We start from the raw sequence: 20,828 nt of genomic DNA on the forward strand, positions 1-20,828 counted from the left end.
AGTTTAACCAAACTTTAGTCAAATTATCCCTCTTCCCCAAATCATCATGGATTTTAAAAAAAGGTTATTTAAAAAATTCTGAATAAATCATCTATGCTTGGTAAATACACATTTACATAGGTAAAGAAGCCACCTTAATTTTTAAAAATTTGGCTTAGATTATTAGATAAAAAGTATATAGTAAATATTCAAAACTCTCAGAAAAGTTGTCATTTATTTTACCTGTCATAATCACCATTACATAATGCTCTGACTGAGATCTTGAATGCTTGCCATACAGGATTTAGAGTATTTTTGACAACTTCTGTTTTATGACAAATTGTAAAACTGTAAAAACAAAAGAAAAGGTTTTCAGTTATTTTCATAATTTGATTATGATATATTGCTTTAGTAGGCATTCTTCTCTTTCTTTTTTGTATAGAACAAATGTTGTCAATCTCCCTGTGGCTGGTATATGACTTAGTAAAAAGAGATTTGTGGTAGAACTTTAAAGATAAGCTCACTGCAATATAAAGCAATGAGATTTCACAATAAGTTTATGAAAAATAATCTTTTGTAGATTCAATAAATTGTAAAGCTGCTTTGTAAATAATCCCTATAAAAATTGTGAGGACATATTGAAACAGTGAAAAATATCTATGGCTAAGAATATGAAGGTCATCAGTATCCCCCAAAATATTAGCTTGTTGTAGTGCTGGGGACAAAAACCTGGTTGGGATGGATTTAAGACAGAGAAGAGAAACAGAGACAGTGTGTAGAGAATATATTTGAGGAGTTTAGCTGTAAAGAGAAATTGGGGGTAGTTTCAGGGAATAGATTAGTCTACAGAAAGGTTTGTGGCTTTTGTTACTTTTCAATTTTTCTCTCTGGAAAGGAAAAAGTAACAGCAAGGTTGTATGCTAAATGAAAGATCCAACAGATAGGAAACAATTTATGATGCATAAGGGAGGGGAGAAAGGCTGGAGGAATGTCCTTCCATAGATGAAAGTGGATGGGATCCAGGCCATCAATGGAGGAGTTGGCCTTGGGACCACAGAGTCATTCTGCAGGAACTTTCAGGAAGGCAGAGTGCACAGGAGATGCTGTGATGAGATCACGAGAAAGTTCTCCAATTGCTTCGATTTTCTTATAAAATAGGAAGCGTGATCATCAGTAAAGAAGGAAGGAGGCAGAAGTGCTGAAGTGTCTGGGAGAGAGGGAAAGTTGGTGGATTAAGCAAAAAAGTAGGATTCCTGGAGGGGCCCAAGGGCCTCACTTAAGATAAACATCATGAATTTATAGTGAAACACTCAGCTTATGGTTCTTTCTTTATCTAAACCGTTGGCTCTATAGATCTAAGACACAGTAAGAGGTAAAATCCATGTAGCGTTAAAGTTGGGTTTCCTGATTCCAATTCCAGTATTGTTTCCACCAAACCATTCAATCTCCATACATGGATCAGGTCCTGGAAATGTTCTTGCCTAATGTAAACACATGCAGCAGTTCATGAGCTATAAAATGATCTTGGTCAGAATGAAACCCAAACTCAGTCCTCACTAAGACCCTAGTAATGAAGTGTTCCAAACACTGGGCCACCTGTAACAGTCATGAACATGAGAATATGACATAAGCACCATAGTGAACATGCTGCACCTAACCCCCACAAGAAAATACTCTCATTTTGAAAAGCCTCTGAGTCCATTTTCCTCCTCTCAGGCAAGAAGAGTCTACTTCTATTAAGAGATCAAATAGAAACATAAAAGGATCAAGTATTCATTACAAGACTGATGTCATTAGTACCATCCCCCTCCTTGGTAGTATCCTCACCCAGTTAAACAAACTCCTGCTACTAAACTGACAGAGCTTAAGAGAATATATTGTGGTCAAAGGTTTTCAGAGTTGACTTGCCCAAAACAATTTAGGGGCAAAAGCCATGAAAAGAAAGACTGAGGATAGACCAAGCAGACTCAAAAAGGGTCATTGAGATATCTAAAACAGAAGAAAAACAAAGGAGATAAGGGAGGAGAGGGAGGGAACAAACAAGGAATCAAATGAGAAAAGACAGTACACAAAAATGGTTAAGAAAAATTCATGGGGACAAAATTACATATGTAGTTGACCCTTGGATAATGCAGGGGTTAGGGGCATGGAGCTACCACACAGTAAAAAATCTGCACATAACTTCTGACTCCCCCAAAACTGAACTACTAATAGCCTACTGTGACTGGAAGCCTTACTAATAATATAAACAGTTGACTAACACATATTTTGTTTGTTATATGTATTATACACTGTATTCTCGCAATAAAGTAAGCTAGAGGAAAGAAAATGTTATTTTAAAAAATCTTAAGAGAAAATACATTTACAGTACTGTATCAAAAAAAAAAAAAAAATCTACGTGTAAGTGGACCTGTGGAGTTTAAACCCATTTTGTACAAGGGTCAACTGTACTGTTTTTGTTTTAGAAACAGGCTTCTGCCTCTCTTCATAATACAATACATTCTTAAAGATCTACAAAGGGGCTTTCTCTTCTTCTCTTGAATCACATTCTTATATATATTAAGGCTTTGGTATGGTGGCAGATAGATAGCTAGATAGATGATATCTAGATCCATGGATCCATAGGTAGTTACATAGATAGATAATGGAGCAACCAACAGACCATCTTCAAACGAACATGTTCAACAAACATTCTATTGACTTTTTGGCTTTTTTGTTTATGGTTAAATCAAAACTTCTATTATATTTCTAGTATCACCAGCCATAATAATTAAATACGTTGACACTTTCTTAAGTGGTTCACCTTAGTGAGCTATTTATTTATTGTTGCATAAATATAACTGCATATATATTACAAATAGTATTATAAGAAAAATATTTTTATTAAACAGCCTTATTAAAATACTTTAAATGAAGCCTTATTAAAATGCTTTAAATGAAGTCATCTGCCAAAAAAAAAAAAACAGCTATTCCAAGGGAAAATTATTACCTAATTATGAATACGATTTAAGTTACTAAATAAATTGACAGCAAGAAAATAAGAATTTATAATCATACATTGTTAAGGATTTTTATTAATGCTTCTAGTAAAAACTAAGTTTTACACTATCTTATAAAACGAGCCTCAAACACATGAGGCAACAGGCAATTTTCGAAATAGCTTCATATTCAATAAATGTTAAAAATAAAGCTAAAATCTTTGCAGTTAAAAAAAGAGATTTACACATAAAAAGTAAGGAGTAAAAACACATTTACTCATTCAAAACTCATCAAAACAAAACATAAATATATATAAATACACTAATACATATGCTTTAAAATATATATTTGGATATATATGGTGACCTAGTTTTCTGTGTGGAAATGTAAGTGGAAAGTTTTCTGAAATGAGATCCACCAAATTTTAGCAACAGTTGCTTTTAAATGCGATTTTTTGATTAATTGTACTCTTTTCTTAATATTTACATTTCATTTAACAAATAAATTACTACCATTTTTACAAGCATAATTAAGTTTCCATAATATAACCCTCATCAGTAGTATTAAATATGTGAGAGACTGAAATTCTATAATTGTACAACAAATCTTTACAACAAAAACTAATAAGAATAAAAATAGAAAATTCAGAAAACAAGTAGTTCAGACAGGACAACATTTTTGACAAAGAAATCCTGAACCATTCTTTAGTTTTTCTCTACCCTTGAAACGACCTGCAAATGACTAGTTCCTTCATTGTCCAATTATTTTCCACGTGGGTAAAAGTAGTGTTCAGATGCAAATACTACTCTGACATTTTTTACCACCAAGATAGAAGGGAAGTACGAAAAGTGCAATAATATGACACCATAACACAATAACCAACAGTTGCCCAGTATTTGCATCAACAACAATCTCACAATAAGTAAAGCATCATTTTATACTGCCCAGTGTATTCACTTTAAAGAGCAAACTTTCTATTTTTATGTAACATTTTATATACTTATTATATAACATTAACATGTATAATTTCATTTGTAAGTGTGACAGTAGTGACAGGGTTTTTTTTTTTCATTCTCTTCCCTTCTTTTTTAATCTGGAAATAACATTTTCCCTTTAGCTAATATTTTATTGCATACAGTTAAGGGAAACTTACACATTAAGATTAAAAATAATAACAGCTAACATTCACATTTTATGTGTTAAGCAAGCTTCTGTTTTTTTGTACTTTAACTCATTTAATACTGTCAACAACACTGTGAAGTAGCTATGATCATTAGCCCATCTTATGGATGAGGAAATGGAGTCTCATATGGGTTAAAAAGCTTGCCTATGGTCTCGTAACTATTAAGTAGCATAGTCATGACTTAAACCTAGTCAAAATAGAACCTTGGCCCATAATTTTACCACTAAACTTTCCCACAAATACTGACAGTACAGTATGAATCTCAGAAACAGTAAAACATATTTAATGGTAGAATCATACATATTAAATTATACTTTATAACTCATGGGTACAATTTCAAACCACATAGAAACCAGTCTAATCATGACTGCTAAAAACATTCAAATTACTAAAATGTAATGAAAAATGTTATTGCATGTTAGACAAATATCACTGGGGGGGAAAAAACACAAACCCTGAAGTATAAAAAGCAACCCATAAAATCCTAATCCTTCTCTGAGAAAATGGCTTAAGACTTCAATTTTATAACCAGAAACATAGTTTTAGCATCTTAGATTTCCACAAAAATTTAATTCTTCCATCCTATTAAGGTAATATTATAATTTTAGGGAAAGTACCGAGGAAATGTTTCTTTGAAGCTGAAAATCATTCATTTTTAGTATCATACAAAACATGTAAAATGCTTATAAAATTACACATTGTTATTGAGATGCAAAAATCAAATCAATTTTTAAAATACCAAAATATTTTACTGTTTATCAATTTACTGAGCTTCTCTGAGAAAAAAAATAATAGTTGAAGTATGATTCTTACTATAGAGTTAAAATGCATAAAAGATAAATCTACCTGCCATCTTCATTACTTCGATAAAATACAAGAAAAGGATCTGATTTTCCAAAAAAGTCCTTCTTGTCCAATTTGTTTGCACAAAATTGCATCAGAACAGCATCCTACAAAGAAAATTAAGAAAATAACTCAAAACCTTGGTTATAAATAACTAGAAACTGCAGATCACGGGCAAGACTTGACAAGAAAACAAATTTACCATTTTAATGCAAATGGCCAAGTGTGCAAGAATCCTGAACAACATAAAATTACTTTTTAAAGGATTGTGAGACTAAAAAATTGACTCTGGAAGTTTTTGGTCTAGTCACAGAACTATTACTTTTTAAAAACCTCTAACATTTCTCCCTGGAAAAGTGATAATAAGTAGATAACTAGGGGCGCCTGGGTGGCTCAGTCGGTTAAGCGGCTGCCTTCGGCTCAGGTCATGATCCCGGGGTCCTGGGATCGAGCCCCGCATCGGGCTCCCTGCTCCGCAGGAAACCTGCTTCTCCCTCTCCCACTCCCCCTGCTTGTGTTCCCTCTCTCATTGTCTCTCTCTGTCAAATAAATAAATAAAATCTTTAAAAAAAAAAAAAAAAAATAAGTAGATAACTATAGGTATTCAATATTATATAATACAAGATCTTTATTCCTATCTTTAGTTAATTCAAGTACACATTTCTAGAGCATAACTGTTTGTTAATTTCTCCGGAAATAATTACTAAGCACCTATTACATATCTATCACGTGTTAGATGTTAAGATATCTTTGGGGGCGCCTGGGTGGCTCAGTCGTTGGGCGTTTGCCTTTGGCTCGGGTCATGATCCCGGGGTCCTGCGATCGAGCCCTGCATCGGGCTCCCTGCTCTGTGGGAGGCCTATTTCTCCCTCTCGCACTCCCCCTGCTTGTATTCCCTCTCTTGCTGTCTCTCTCTCTCTGTCAAATAAATAAATAAAATCTTTAAAAAAAAAAAGATATCTTTGCTCATCAGATAAGGTACAAGACAGATCCAGACTGACCACACAGTTTGCAATCTAGGGGGAAAAAAGGGTTCCTTTTTAATTATTCACAGGGCATCACAAAGTCTTAACAATAATTCCTATTATATTGGGCTTCAAGGAAAGTAAAGCACTTTCATGCTTATCTGTAGTGTAACTATGTATTTGGATGTTAATTATTATGCCAAACCCATCATTTTTATTGATGTATATATTTAAGCACTCATAAGCTACAGAGTTTAGCTTATAAGTAAATAAGTTGGAGTATCATAAATTAAGGAAGTTAAACATTATTCAATTACATAGGATGAGCACCTTTAAAAAGTAGGAAATATATAGTAATTTAACAATTAAAATCACTATTTTGGATTTGTTTGTTTGTTTTTTTAACTGAAAGAAGATGCTAACAATTTCGGAAAGAGATGGGGGGTCAAAGTAATTCAGATTCAATCAAGAGGTTGCAGTTTTAAATGCTATTTGGTGAAACTGTTAAGAATGACTAAAAAGGCAGTCTCTTATTCACCACTATTTTTTACTTTGCAGAGTCCAGCAGTACTTAAACATCCAACTAAAATTTTCATTATTTCCCTTTAGCATTTCTGGAACACTATACAAGAGAACACTATCTTTTTCATGCATGCATGCATTCATTCATTCATTCATTCATTCATATACTTACTTAGCAAACATTTCTGAAGCAATACTCAGGCTAGAATCTGGGAATAGAGAGATGAAGACGACATCTCTGCCCTTGGAGAAGTTCACAGCTCTAGATTTCTGGTTTTCAATGCATTGGTATAGTGTCATTTTGCTTTTATATTTAGCACAGATGTAACTTCTACCAGAGGAACACTCATTATATAATGATTTCACTTTCTGAACAGGCATAGCGACCAACATACATTTTAAAGAAAATTAAAAGAAACACACAGGCAAGAAAAATATGGACACCACTATCACCTCAAACTTTTCAGCCATGATCACTTTTCAAATTTGAGGTTGAAAGACCAAAATTTCTATACTATTCTTTAAGGAAGCAGTGAGAAAATCACCCTAACAATCAAACTATAAAATCAGAGCAAAACTGAGAGAGAAGGACTGGTTTTGATTTCTTTGTTCTGGTTGGTTTGAATGCCCTTTCACCTTCACATATATTAAAATGGCCTTGAGAGAGAATGGTTTTCTAAGAACACAGGACAAGGACATTGTACTTGTTACAGAAAAAAAAAAAAAAAAAAAGGAAAAAGAAAAAACCCACTCCTGTAAGACATTTTCCCAAAGCACCTGGACCAAAACACAAACTACCAAAAAACATTCTGATATATTCAAAGTATATAATAGATTATTGAAATGTACATATTTCAAATTGATTCTGAATAAATCTTCACAGAAATTAAGTATTATTAAAACAAATTTTCATCACTGGTAAACTTGAAACCAAGTTGTAATTTTTCAAATTACATTCCTTAAGACGTGCAAAACAAGTAATAGATTAAAAATAAAAAACAAAGATTGCTTTCAATATACTAAATTATATAAACCTAGGGGAAATATTTTTTGCAATTATCCAAGTTAGTACCTTAGCAGGGACTGCATCTATATCTAGCACAAATGAAATCGAATTTCTACGGGGGAAAGACAAGCACTTACTTACTTATAGAAATACAGAAGCATCATTGCAAAGTTGTTTTTTTTTAATCTCTTGTGCTTAATGCCACCTGAGAGAATTTTAAGATTTTTCTTCAATACTCCACAGCAGTATAACAAACTTGCTATGGTAGAAATCCACTCAAATGCTTCACAGGCACTTCTAACTAATTCAAATACAACTTGCTTCTCTTGCAATTTTCCCAGCTCAATTAGTGATTCGTCATCCACCCAAAGTGCTCAAGGAAGCAGTCCTTGACTCCTTTCTTTTCTTGACCCTTCATCTAAACCGAGTCGCATCATTCCACCTCTAAGACATTTCTCAAATCTTCACTCTGGCTACACTGGCATCACCTTAGTCTAGGCCAACCTCCTCTCTCCCTGGGGCACGCACAGTAGCATTTTTCTTTCTCCCCCTTCTACTCTTGAAACCATCCAGCCCATTTTCCACTCTGCAGACACCGTAATATTCTCAAAACATAAAAGAAATATTGTTCATAATTTAAAATGCTTCTAGGCTTCCTCTTATATTTAGGATAAACCCAGAATCCTTAACATGGTCTACAAAGCTCAGCACCAAATGAGCTCTGAGGAGTCTTTTCCACCTTCATCCTTCAAAGTTTTGTCTCAATCATCCCCTGGTCCTAGCCCTTTGCTACCACACACCAGACACAATTCTTTCCCTCCTCACAACCTTATGCAAGCTGTGCATTCCACTAGAATTCTTTCATTTAACTGGCAAACCATTCCTTAGGGCTAAGCTTAAATGTTACTTTCTCAAAGAGGTCTGCAGTGACCTCTCCCCGGTATAAATTGGATTCTCCATTATACTCTCTTATATTTGATCACTGAGTACGTATCATGACACATTCACCTGCACAGTCATCTAATTAATGTCTGTCTTTCCCACAAACTACTTGTTCATTAAAGACAAGGACCAGCGTTGTTTGTTGTTGTTTTTTTCTCACCCTTGTATTCCAAGCATCCATTTCAGGGACTAGCACTTTGTACGTTTTGTGAATATTGTGGAATCAATCAATCAATCAATCAATTAATCAGAATGAAAAATATTATTTGTGGATAATCTCAAGCTACTTTTAAAATACTGAGTGAATAAACAATCCCAATATAATTTCAAAATTACATTAATTTTTATGCTTGCACATTTGACTAGATATATTACAAAAGTGGCATTTGAAATAAACTATGTAATACTAGGTTGAGATAATTAAAATCATCACCCTAAAAATAAATATTTGTATAAATTTATAATTTACACATCTCTCCAATGCTGCCTCTTTTTTTATTCTGCAAAGCAATGATCTGGGGAAGATATTAAGACTTCTAGCATTTTACAAATGCAGAAATTAAAGCTCCAAGACTATAACCTCACTCAGCTGAATACTGAAAGAGACAAGATTGAAATTTAGTTAGGTGTCTTGATCCCAAAGCTTACGCTCAAGTTAATAACAATGTGTTTTAAAGGGGGGAAAAAAAAAACCCATCAATTTGTATGATGTCAAATGTGAAGTTACTTCCTTCAAGATTCTAAGTGATAATGCCTGATATTTTCAAGCTACTTAAATGTGCATTTAAAGACACTGTCTCTTCTGAAGTAACTATGAGCATTGCTTTGAATATATTTGTTTCTTCTACTATACTAGCATAGTAATATTATTTCAAGGTTTATACATCTTAATGATGCTGATTATCAATAAGGCTGTAGCTAAGAATCAGAACATACCATACACAAGTGAAGTTAGATCAAGATTTAAGCAATATTTTTAAAATATTAGATCTATAATTGTAAAGTATAATAAATAAGTGTTTACTTATTAAAAGTTAATTCCAGATATTCTAAAATCTTTAGTAGTAGAAAGAGTGGTAAAAAAATGCCTCTTAATTAGTAAGTAACAGATTCTACTTCATTTGCATGGAAACATTCCTGTTCTTTCCTGTTCTTCCAAGCAAAACAACAAAATTGAAAGTGGAAGATATTTAAGATGCAACCCGGCCATACTCAATCTATGCCCTTGGTTACCTTGGTTCTATTTTGCAATAGAACTAAAAATAATGTGTTCATTGGCATATTTACACAAAATCACCTGAATGTCAAGATTCTGACAAAATAGCATGTTAATGTCAACACAAAGAACATGTATCTTACTGACCTTGAACTTCTTTTTCTCTTCCCTCCCTCACTATATAAAACACATGTTATATACACATATATAAATTTAGAGACAAGAAGTATAAAAGATGATTAGATGATATAATTCTAAGAAATCATTGTGCCATTTTAACAAAAAAAAGATGGTAAGTAATATTTCTGTACTGTCTTGTACTTTTTGTAATGTATTCTTAGTATACATAAAATGGTTTCATATACGTTATATTTTCAGATTTAATGTTATGGTGGTTAATTATCAGAGCTGGGGCAATTTTTAAAAATATTCTAGTGACTGGTTCACGTGTCCGGTTTTTTTTCTCCTCCCCCCCCCCCCCGCAAATATGGAAAGTAAAACAGAACAGTCAAGTAATTTGATAAGACAAAGTACAAATTCATAGCAAATCCAGAACTCAACTCCGTTTAACGGCATTCTAACTGTGAGTAGGTTTCTGGGCATTTTACACAGGAAAAAACTGAGACTGAGGTGGCCAGACCTGCCCACAGGTGCATAGACAATGGAGGAAGTAGAAGAGGGCCCCAATTTAAGTGCATTTTAACTACTTAGAGTCTAAGTTTTGTTTAATCATCTCCACAACACTGTTACTATACTTTCCTTTTGTTATCTCACCAACCACCCCCTACCCCACCGAAATCCCAGTTTCCCTCATTTGCTGGCAAGTATCATATGGATTTCTGCCCATATTGCCTCAGAAATATATTATGTACCAAAAGCCATAGTAATTATCCTTAAAAAAAAAAAACTATAGAGATTAAAGTTACATAGATAATAAATAATAGTTCTCCATATGGAAACTATAGCCAATGTTAAAGCATTAAGTTTTTAGCATTCTTCAGGAACTTCTGTTCCTAAAATCATAAAGCAGAAGTTGAAAATAAAGAGCTCTAGAGATTTAACCCAGGGAAAACTTCTTCCCCCCCGCCCTTGAAATAACAATTCCCAGGGATCCACTGGGCCGCATTAAATAGACAATATCAACTTCAGATTCAGAGAGCGATCATTACTTCCGGTGTGGAGTGTCATAGCCATCACCTCAGTTCTTGATGACAGTAAACTCACTGAACATGAGTCAATGGTTATATCAGCAAATCACAACTAAAAATGGCAGTTTTCTAAAAATACTGAGTATGCACTCTATATGTCATCATATTCCCAGTTGGAGTGGTAGCGGGTCCTTTCCTCAAAGTGAGCTTCCCAAACTAACAAAAGATGGGAACTTAAATAAATCCCGAGTTAATTCCATTAGTATTATGGAAAAAACAAGTATGTTAGGTAAAAGGACTAAAGTCAAGTAACTAGAAATATTCCTAGAAAATCACACATAAATCTTCAAAATTTTTGCAAGAACTTAGCTGATCGGTACAACTGATAATTCCTAATATTAATGCCCCCCAAATAATACCGACATTAGGTTTTATTTTAATAATTTCTATTCCTTAAAAAGACTGTTAAAATAACTGATATCCTTTTTGGACTATAAATGTAGTCTCTCTAACTATCTAAAATGACTATGTATCTAAATGATGTTTTATAGATGAGAGAATTATATAAAGTAGTCTTAATTATTTTTTTGCCAAAATTACTCAAAAATTAATCATTTAAGTATAGTTTCAGAAATATCTTTTCAAAGAAGTATTGGAATTACTTTTTAAACCAAAGAAATATTTACTTACCCTACAACAGTTTAATTCCTCTGCTGTAAGTATGATCGTACCACATTTCCTCCCTGGAATTCCTCTACAACCAAAAATATATTTATATACATTAATAGTTTATATGAATATTTATAATATAAACTAATATTATATATTTCATTTTTATGGAACCAAATAAAGAGCATGCTACTAATTGGTGGGCTCTTTCCTAACAAAATATATTCCTAGTTTCAACCTTGAGTTTATCCTATGGATCCACATTTCCTAATGAAGCTAAACTCTGATCACTTTCAACCTGTCAGACCTCTGCCCAAGAACTGTCAAGAGCTTCATATCATCTACCATATGTAATATATATAATATTATATGATATCTATAATATAATAAAATTTTTTCCATGGGTTCTAAGATTTCTATTATGTGATTAAAACCTATTCCTAATCTTGGTTTTCAATACTTCTTCCTCCTTTCATCAACATGGTTACTTATTTGTGCTTATTTCTTCTTTGTGGCCATTCCCATGCCCTGATATACCTCAGCACACTAACTGTCCCCTATTTCACCTCAAACCTTCCATATCCCCAGATAAAGTTCCATTTGTTCCAGGAAACTTCATCCTGGTCAACCTCATACAAAGTTCAGCCTTCTCTGCATTCCTATGGCACTTCAGGTCAGTACTACAAGCTTAGCATTTAATTACCCTTAACTTGTTACAATCATGTATTTTTTCCCTTTCTTTTTTCAAGTTGATTATAACCTCTATGAGAGTAAAATTTATGACAGAGACCTCTTGTGAGCCAACACAGTTAAATGTCTACACATAGCAGGTGCTCCAAATATAATGAAAATATGTAATACATAAGCAAAACAAAAATTAAACAAAGTAAAACTTCCACACACTTTTCTTTTTACATGTGTCTGGTATATTTATGCTCATATAGATTCCAACTGACACTAAGAGCAAAGTCCACCAGGAAAATGCAAGGCGCATATATGGTTCCTGGCTTTACATGAGGGAATACAGAGACAAGCCCATGAGAATCCTCCAAAGAATAATCCTCATGCTCCCATGGTGTTTTGTCTTTCGTCCCATTGTAAGTCATAGTTCACAAACTCTTCAGTTCATCCTGGGAACTACAAGTTGTGAAATTAGAACCCAACAAGTGTGTTTGTCCTCAAGAACAGAACTCGTCTCTGACCATCTATGTCAGCATGTATGCATCAGATACATAATCCCCTGTGCTCCCTGGATAAAGGGACTGGACTCTTTAGTTATCTTAACTGGGAAGAAGGTAAAAGAATGGAACATTAAAATATCTGAGCTACAAATGTCTCAGTATAAAATTATTGTAAAACTCCTCTTTCTTTTCTTTCTTTCTATTCTAATATTTTCTTCTGGAGGGCACCACTTGGTTTTCAGCTAAAAATGTCATCTCATAGCTTATGAAGGAAACTGCCTATCACAAAATTTTGTTTTCTTTATATCTTTGCTCCCCATTAGGGTAACTGTACATGTCAGGACCTTCCATTTTCTCCTGGTCTTTATGACTAAAAGATCAAGTAATTTATCCTTGCACGTTTTTCCTTGGAATATTATACACATCATTTTTAGCATCCTTCCAGCAATCTTAATCAGTTCATTTTTCTAATCTAGCTGTACCTTTTGTTTTCTTCTATCTATGAATCTCAAGATTTACATTTTCAATGTTATGACAAATAGCCTCACTGAACATGTACCTGAAAGTACTTTAAAATGCTGAATAAAATTTGCCAAGAAAGTCTTTACAAATGCTCTGATAACTGGGCAAGAAAGTAAGGACCAATCTGAAGCTGAAGATGGAAAACCAGAAAGACAAGCAGGGGTGACCCTGTAGAATTTGACCGTGGGCTTGTTTTTTATGGCTCCTCAGGACATAAAAATGAGAAACAAAAAAAAAGTGGGGGGGGGGAGGGAGAGACTCAGAAGGTGGAGAATTCAATAAGTGACTAATACACAACACAAAGCCTGGATCGCAATGACTATGTTGCCTGATTATAGCATGAATTAGATACAAATATTCACTTTGGAGGGACCTATAAAGTAAATCCCTGCCTTAAAAATTGATGATGAATAAAAGAAAAAAAAAAGTCTCTTAATCATTCAGACCTCAACCAGTATTGCTGCCTTAATTTTCACTACCTGAGTAGTTATAAATAACTTCAAACCAAGAATTCAGTTTAATTGCAGTGATCGTAGGTATCTGGTAAATGTAAAACCTTTCTGAAGAATTTGCCTTCAAACTACATCTCAAAAGATTCTTACATTAAAAGCTTAAAAAATGCATATGTATTCATTTCAAAGTATCACAAAACACTGAAGGAAAAGTGTACCATGTATTAGAATCTCCAGAAACAACAGTCTACAGAATCAAACACATACTTAGAATACTAGAAATATTATGCATAATATACAAAATGTAAGCATGAGTAACATACCTAAAACTTAAAGAGAAGATTGGAAATATGCCCAACTAGCTAAGGATTATAAAAATAATCAAGAATATTTGGAGAAAAAATTTGGAAATTCTGGATATAATAACAGAAATAGAAAACTCAGTGAATGGATTTAGCCACAGATTAGACACAGCAGAAAAATTAGTAAGCTGAAAGACAGCTGTAAAGAAATGATCCACAATGCAGCACAGAGAGGCAGACATGGAAACTATTATAAAGAGATTTACAGACATGGAGAACAAAGGTAAAAGTTTAATACACATCTAATCAGAAGTCCAGGAAGGAGAAGAAATATTGCAAGAAGGAGATAGAATATTTGAAGAGAAAATGGCTAGGAAACTAGAACTGATTAAAAAAATCAATTTCCAGACTCAAAATGTCCAATGAATCCCAAGCAGCATAAATAAAAGTAAATTTATACCTACACAAATGAAATGGACAAGGCAAAACACCAGAGATGAAGGACAATGTTAAAACGAGCCAGAGAGAAAAGGCAGATGGCCTACAGGAATACAAATATTAAACTGGGGCTGACTACTCAGAAGGTATATTGAAGCTGAAAGACAAGTGAAAATATCTTCAGTGGTTTAAAAGAACGCATCTGCCACCCTGGGAATGTAGACAGTGTGCATCTCTTATAAGAGAAAGCATGAACCACAAATATTGTTAAACAAGTAAGAACTGAGTGAGTGTATAGCCAAGCACCCTTGCTTGAGGCATTTCTGCAGGACTTGAAACCGAAGGAGAATGATCACAGATGGGAAGTATGTGACAAAAGAAAAAACAAGAAAGGAAGTGGTAAAATATAAAGAAATCTTAATAAATATTGACTATAAGACAAGATACAGATGTTAAAAACTAAATAACAAATACGTATGATAGGATTCATCAGGAGGGTGAGAATTTAAGTTAAATCTTCTGATGTTCTTTGATTGTTCAGGAAGAAAGTAAAAGATGTTTTAAAGTGAATAGAATTTGATAAACTAAGTAAGTATGTGTAAAAACTTCCACAACACTACAATTTTTAAAGGACTTTATAACCTCAAGTTTAGAAAAGGAGAATTCTGGAATAGTGTTTAAAAATATAACCAATTCAAAGGAAACTAAAGGGAAAAAAGGGTGAAGGATATAAAAAGCACTAAAGAGGTGAGGGAAATAAATCCAGAGGGATAGTTACTAAAGCACATGATAATGAAATAAATGCTCCAGATTAAAATTATATTGTCACTTTGTATAAAAAAAATAAAAATTCATCCACGAGGTATTTACAATAAACATCAAAATTTAAGGATTTAGAAAGTTCAAAAGAAAAGATGCAGATATACTAAGGGGAAAAAAAACTAAACCCAATGAAAACCAGTGGACCTACATTAATAGCAAACAAATAGATTTTAAATTTAAAAAGACTGCTAGAAATAGTTCTTATGTAATCAATAAAAGTTTCAATTAATTAGGAAGATATAATAATCTCAAGACTCTATGCACCTAACATTATAGCTCTAAAACATATTAAAAAACTCACCATCCTACAAAAGGATATGTGTACCATATGTTGACCATTTTAACCTGGCAAACACTACCCTGGCCAGTTAATACAGTTAACATCACCAGCAATAAGTCATGTTGATATCATGTACTGCTGACATAATGTAATGAGGGTACCTCACCTTTGTGGCCTTTCCTTCCAAACCTACAGCTTCAGTCTAATCATGAAAAAAACATTAGAAAAACAATCCCAAATTGAGGGGCTTTCTACAAAATATCTGCTAATACATCCCAAAACTGTCAAGGTCATCCCGAACATGGAAAGACTAAGAAATTGTCATGAAATAAAAGATACTAGGAGACAGGGCGCACCTGGGTGGCTCAGTTGTTAAGGTCTGCCTTCGGCTCAGGTCATAATCCCAGGGTCCTGGGATCGAGCCTCGCATAGGGCACCTGCTCAGCAGGAAGCCTGCTTCTCCCTCTCCTACTTCCCCTGCTTGTGTTCCCTCTCTCGCTGTGTCTCTCTCTGTCAAATAAATAAAAAAAATCTTAAAAAAAGATACTAGAAAACAGGATAACTAAATGCAATGTGGTTTCCTAAACTGAACTGTGTAACAGAAAAGGAACAGTAGAGGAAGAAACAAGACTAAAATTCAAATAAAGTCTGGACTTAGTTAACTGTAATGTATCAATGTTGGTTTACCAGTTGTGACAAATGTACATTGGTAATGTAATATGTTACTGTTAGGAAAAACTGGGTGAGGAATGTATAAGAACTCCCTGTACTGCCTTTGTAACTTTTCTGTAAATCTAAAGCTATTCTAAAATAAAAAGATAATTAAAAACAATGTGAGAAAGAAAAGACAGGCTGAGGAACTGTTCCAGGTTAAAAGACACTAAAATCAGGACAACTAAATTCAATGTATGATTTTTGACTAAATTTTAGACTGGGGGAAAACAGCTACAATGGATATTATTAGGACAATTGTTGAAATTTTAATATGGAGTATGGATTAGATAACATCATTGTATCATAGTGAAGGTTCCTGATTTTGATCATCAACTCCTTATTAAGAAATACACACTCAAGAATTTAGAAGAAAGGAGACACAATGTCTCCAATGTCTCCAACTAACTCTCAGAACTAGAATATGGGAGAGGGGGATGAAAGGGAAGAAGGTGGGGGAGAAAATGATAAAGCACTTGGGACAAAGTTAAAATCTGTTTTAAGTAAAAATTCTGGGTAAAGGGCATCCAGGAGTCTCTGGTACTATTCTAGTCAATTTTGTGTATAACTGAAATTACATCAAAAAAGAAAGTTACCCAAAAAAGCCAATTTTGAAAACAGTTTCACATACTCATATTCTTCTATTGTATTTTGCAACCCATGATAGTAAGAATAGAACTCATCACCAAGAAGCTGAAGATGCATCTCAAGAGAATTATTAAAGATGAGTAATCCTTGGGGGGAGGAGCAAGATGGCAGAGGAGTAGGAGACCTAAATTTCATCTGGTCCCAGGAATTCAGCTAGATAGGTATCAAACCATTCTGAACACCTACAAACTCAATAGGAGATCAAAGAAAAAAAGAGCAGCAACTCCATGAACAGAAAAGCGACCACTTTCTGGAAGGTAGGACGTGCAGAGAAGTGAATCCTAGGCGATATTTGGGAAGACAGACCATGGGGGTGGGGAAGGAGCCTCTGTCAGTTGCTACCAGCAGGTGAGAGAGCAGCAGAGCACAAAATCGGAACTTTTAGAAGTCGGCTCAGCTGAGGGACCTCGCTCCAGTGGCTAAGCGGGGGGGTGAAACCCTCCCTGGGACATTTATGGTCCCAGGACCCTCAGGGTCACAGAAAGACTGGGGGTGCCTGAGTGCGGCAGAGCTCCCAGGTATCAGAGCAGGGAAGCTGGCTGCAGAGACAGAGCCGAGATGCAGGCTCTCACCTCGGGATTGCCATAAACCGTAATCCACGGCACAGTCGGGCCACTGCTCTTCCAGCAGAGACCCAACAAGTGGCAGATCTGGAGAGACTCCCCTTCCACCCCAGGGAGGAGCAGCGCGAGAGTGCACCGTAGGAATCTGCTGGGTTTGGAGGTTCCAAACAGGGTCGGGTGCCAGAGATAGAAATGCTCGGTCACAGGCTGGGTGAGCTCAGAGTGTGGCCAGAGACCAAGGAGACGGGAGTGATTGACTGCTTTTCTCTGGGGGCTCACTGAGGAGTGGGGCCCCGAGTTCTCACCTCCTCCAGGGGGAGAGATTGGGAGGCCGCCATTTTCACTCTCGTCCTCCAAAGCTATACGGAAAGCTTGCAGAGATCAAAAGCTCCTAAGAGCAAACCCCAGCAGATTACTTAGCCTGGCGGCCCCGGGCAAAGATGGGGCAATTCCACCTCGGGCAAAGACATTTGAGAAAAACTGCAACAGGCCCCTCCCCCAGAAAAATCAGCAAGCACATCCACCAACACCAAGTTCGCTGATCAATGAGAATGGCAAAACCCCAGAGCTAGGGGAATACAGGACATAGAATTCAGGGCTTATTTCCCATGATTCTTTAGTCTTTCCAAGTTAATTTTTTAAATTTTCTTTTTTTCTTTTTCTATGTCTTTTTAAAAATTTTTCTCCTTTCCTTTTTCAACCAACATCTTATCAATTCCTTTTTTAAAATCTTTTTTAATTTTCATTTTTAGAGTCATATTCTATCCCTTTATTGTATTTAACCTTATTTTTTGTATATATATATATATATATATATATATATATATATAAGTTTTTCTTTCTTTAAAATTCTGGGATACAGTTTCTTCTAAGAAACCAAAATATAGCCTAAATCTAGTGTATCGCTTTGTTCTAGTCTTCTGCCTGATCACATTCTCTCCTTTTTTTTTATTTTTAATTTTTCTTCTTTCTTTTTTCAACCAACTTCTTATCAATCCTTTTTTAAAATCTTTTTTTAATTTTCATCTTTATAATCAAATTCCATCCCTTCATCATATTTACCCTTATTTTGGATATATGTGTATGTTTTTCTTTCTTTAAAATTTTGGGAGGCAGTTTCTTCTAACAGACCAAAATACACCCAAAATCTAGTGTGTGGCTCTGTTTTATTCACCAGCCTGATCATATTCCTTTTTTTCCCCTTTCTTTTCCCTCTAGTTTCGGGTCTCTTCTGATTTGCTTAGCTTATATTTTTCTGGGGTCGTTGTAACCCTGTTAGCATTTTGTTCTCTCATTCATCTATTCTCCTCTGGACAAAATGACAAGATGGAAAAACTCATCTCAAAAAAAAGAACAAGATGCAGTACCAACTGCCAGGGACCTAATCGATAAGGACATCAGTAAGATGTCGGAACTAGAGTTCAGAATGACGGTTATAAAGATACTAGCTGGGCTTGAAAAAAGCATGGAAGAAACTAGAGAACCCCTTTCTGGAGAAATAAAAGAACTAAAATCTAACCAAGTCGAAATCAAAGAGGCTATTAATGAGATGCAATAAAAAATGGAGGCTCTAACTGCCAGGATAAATAAGGCAGAAGAGAGAATTAGTGGTATAGAAGACCAAATGATGGAGAATAAAGAAGCTGAGAAAAAGAGAGATAAACAACTACTGGATCACGAGGGCAGAATTCAAGAGATAAGTGATCATAAGACGAAACAATATTAGAATAATTGGGATCCCAGAAGAAGAAAGAGAGAGAGGGGCAGAAGGTTTATTAGATCAAATTATAGTGGAGAACTTCCCTAATTTGGGGAAGGAAACAGGCATCAAAATCCAGGAGGCACAGAGAACCCCTCACAAAATCAATAAAAATAGGTCAACACCCTGACAAAGAGAAAGCAACTTGGGACAGGTCTGTAACCTACAACGATAGAAACATTAGATTGGCAGCAGACCTATCCACAGAGACCTGGCAGGCCAGAAAGGACTGGCATGATATATTCAGATCACTAAGTGAGAAAAATAAGCAGCCAAGAATGCTATATCCAGCTAGGCTGTCATTGAAAATAGAAGGAGAGAGAAAAAGCTTCCAGGACAAACAAAAACTAAAAGAATTTGTGAACACCAAACCAGCCCTACAAGAAATATTGAAAGGAGTCCTCTAAGCAAAGAGAGAGCCTAAAAGTAACACAGACCAGAAAGGAACAGAGACAATATACAGTAACAGTCACCTTACAGGCAATACAGTGGCACTAAATTCATATCTTTCAATAGTTACTCTGAATGTAAATGGGCTAAATGCCCCAATCAAAAGACACAGGCTATCAGATTGGATAAAAAAACAAGACCCATCAATACGCTGTCTGCAAGAGACTCATTTTAGACCCAAAGAACCCCCAGATTGAAAGTGAGGGGGTGGAAAACCATTTACCATGCTAATGGACATCAAAAGAAAGCTGGGGTGGCAATCCTTATATCAGACAAATTCGATTTTAAACCAGACTATAATGAGAGATGAGGAAGGACACTACATCATACTTAAAGGGTCTATCCAACAAGAAGATCTAACAATTTTAAATATCTATGCCCCTAACATGGGACCAGCCAATTATATAAGCCAATTAATAACAAAATCAAAGAAACACATCGACAATAATACAATAATAGTAGGGGACTTTAACACCCCCCTCACTGAAATGGAGAGATCATCTAAGCAAAAGATCAACAAGGAAATAACAACTTTAAATGACACACTGGACCAGATGGACTTCACAGATATATTCAGAACATTCCATCCCAAAGCAACGGAATACACATTCTTCTCTAGTGCCCATGGAACATTCTCCAGAATAGATCACATTATGGGTCACAAATCAGGTCTCAACTGGTACCAAAAGATTGGGATCATTCCCTGCATATTTTCAGACCACAATGCTTTGAAACTAGAACTCAATCACAAGAGGAAAGTTGGAAAGAACTCAAATACATGGAGGCTAAAGAGCATCCTACTGAAGAATGAATGGGTCAACCAGGAAATTAAAGAAGAATTAAAAAAAATTCATGGAAACAAATGAAAATGAAAACACAACTGTTCAAAATCTTTGGGATGCAGCAAAGGCAGTCCTAAGAGGAAAGTATATAGCAATACAAGCCTTTCTCAAGAAACAAGAAAGGTCTCAAATACACAACCTAACCCTCCACCTAAAGGAGCTGGAGAAAGAACAGCAAATAAAGCCTAAACCCAGCAGGAGAAGAGAAATAATAAAGATCTGAGCAGAACTCAATGAAATAGAAACCAAAAGAACAGTAGAACAGACCAATGAAACAAGAAGCTGGTTCTTTGAAAGAATTAATAAGATAAACCCCTGGGCAGACTTATCAAAAAGAAAAGAGAAAGGACCCAAATTAATAAAATCATGAATGAAAGAGGAGAGATCACAACCAACACCAAAGAAA

The 20,828-nt window shown here is 34.9% G+C and overlaps 1 protein-coding gene across 3 annotated transcripts in view; it reads right to left on the reverse strand.

The window, feature by feature from the left end:
• Positions 1-20,828, reverse strand: part of CPNE8 (copine 8) — a 224,155-nt gene that overhangs the window by 97,024 nt on the left and 106,303 nt on the right. For all 3 annotated transcript variants that reach the window (XM_036082452.2, XM_078075878.1, XM_036082455.2), the window contains 3 exons: positions 11,474-11,537; positions 4,988-5,091; positions 223-327 (listed from right to left, as the gene is read on the reverse strand). In XM_036082452.2, coding sequence (XP_035938345.1) covers positions 223-327; positions 4,988-5,091; positions 11,474-11,537 — 273 coding nt within the window. The remainder of the gene's footprint in view (positions 1-222; positions 328-4,987; positions 5,092-11,473; positions 11,538-20,828) is intronic.

Source organism: Halichoerus grypus, chromosome 6, assembly GCF_964656455.1.
Source record: "Halichoerus grypus chromosome 6, mHalGry1.hap1.1, whole genome shotgun sequence".
Lineage (NCBI taxonomy): Eukaryota > Metazoa > Chordata > Mammalia > Carnivora > Phocidae > Halichoerus > Halichoerus grypus.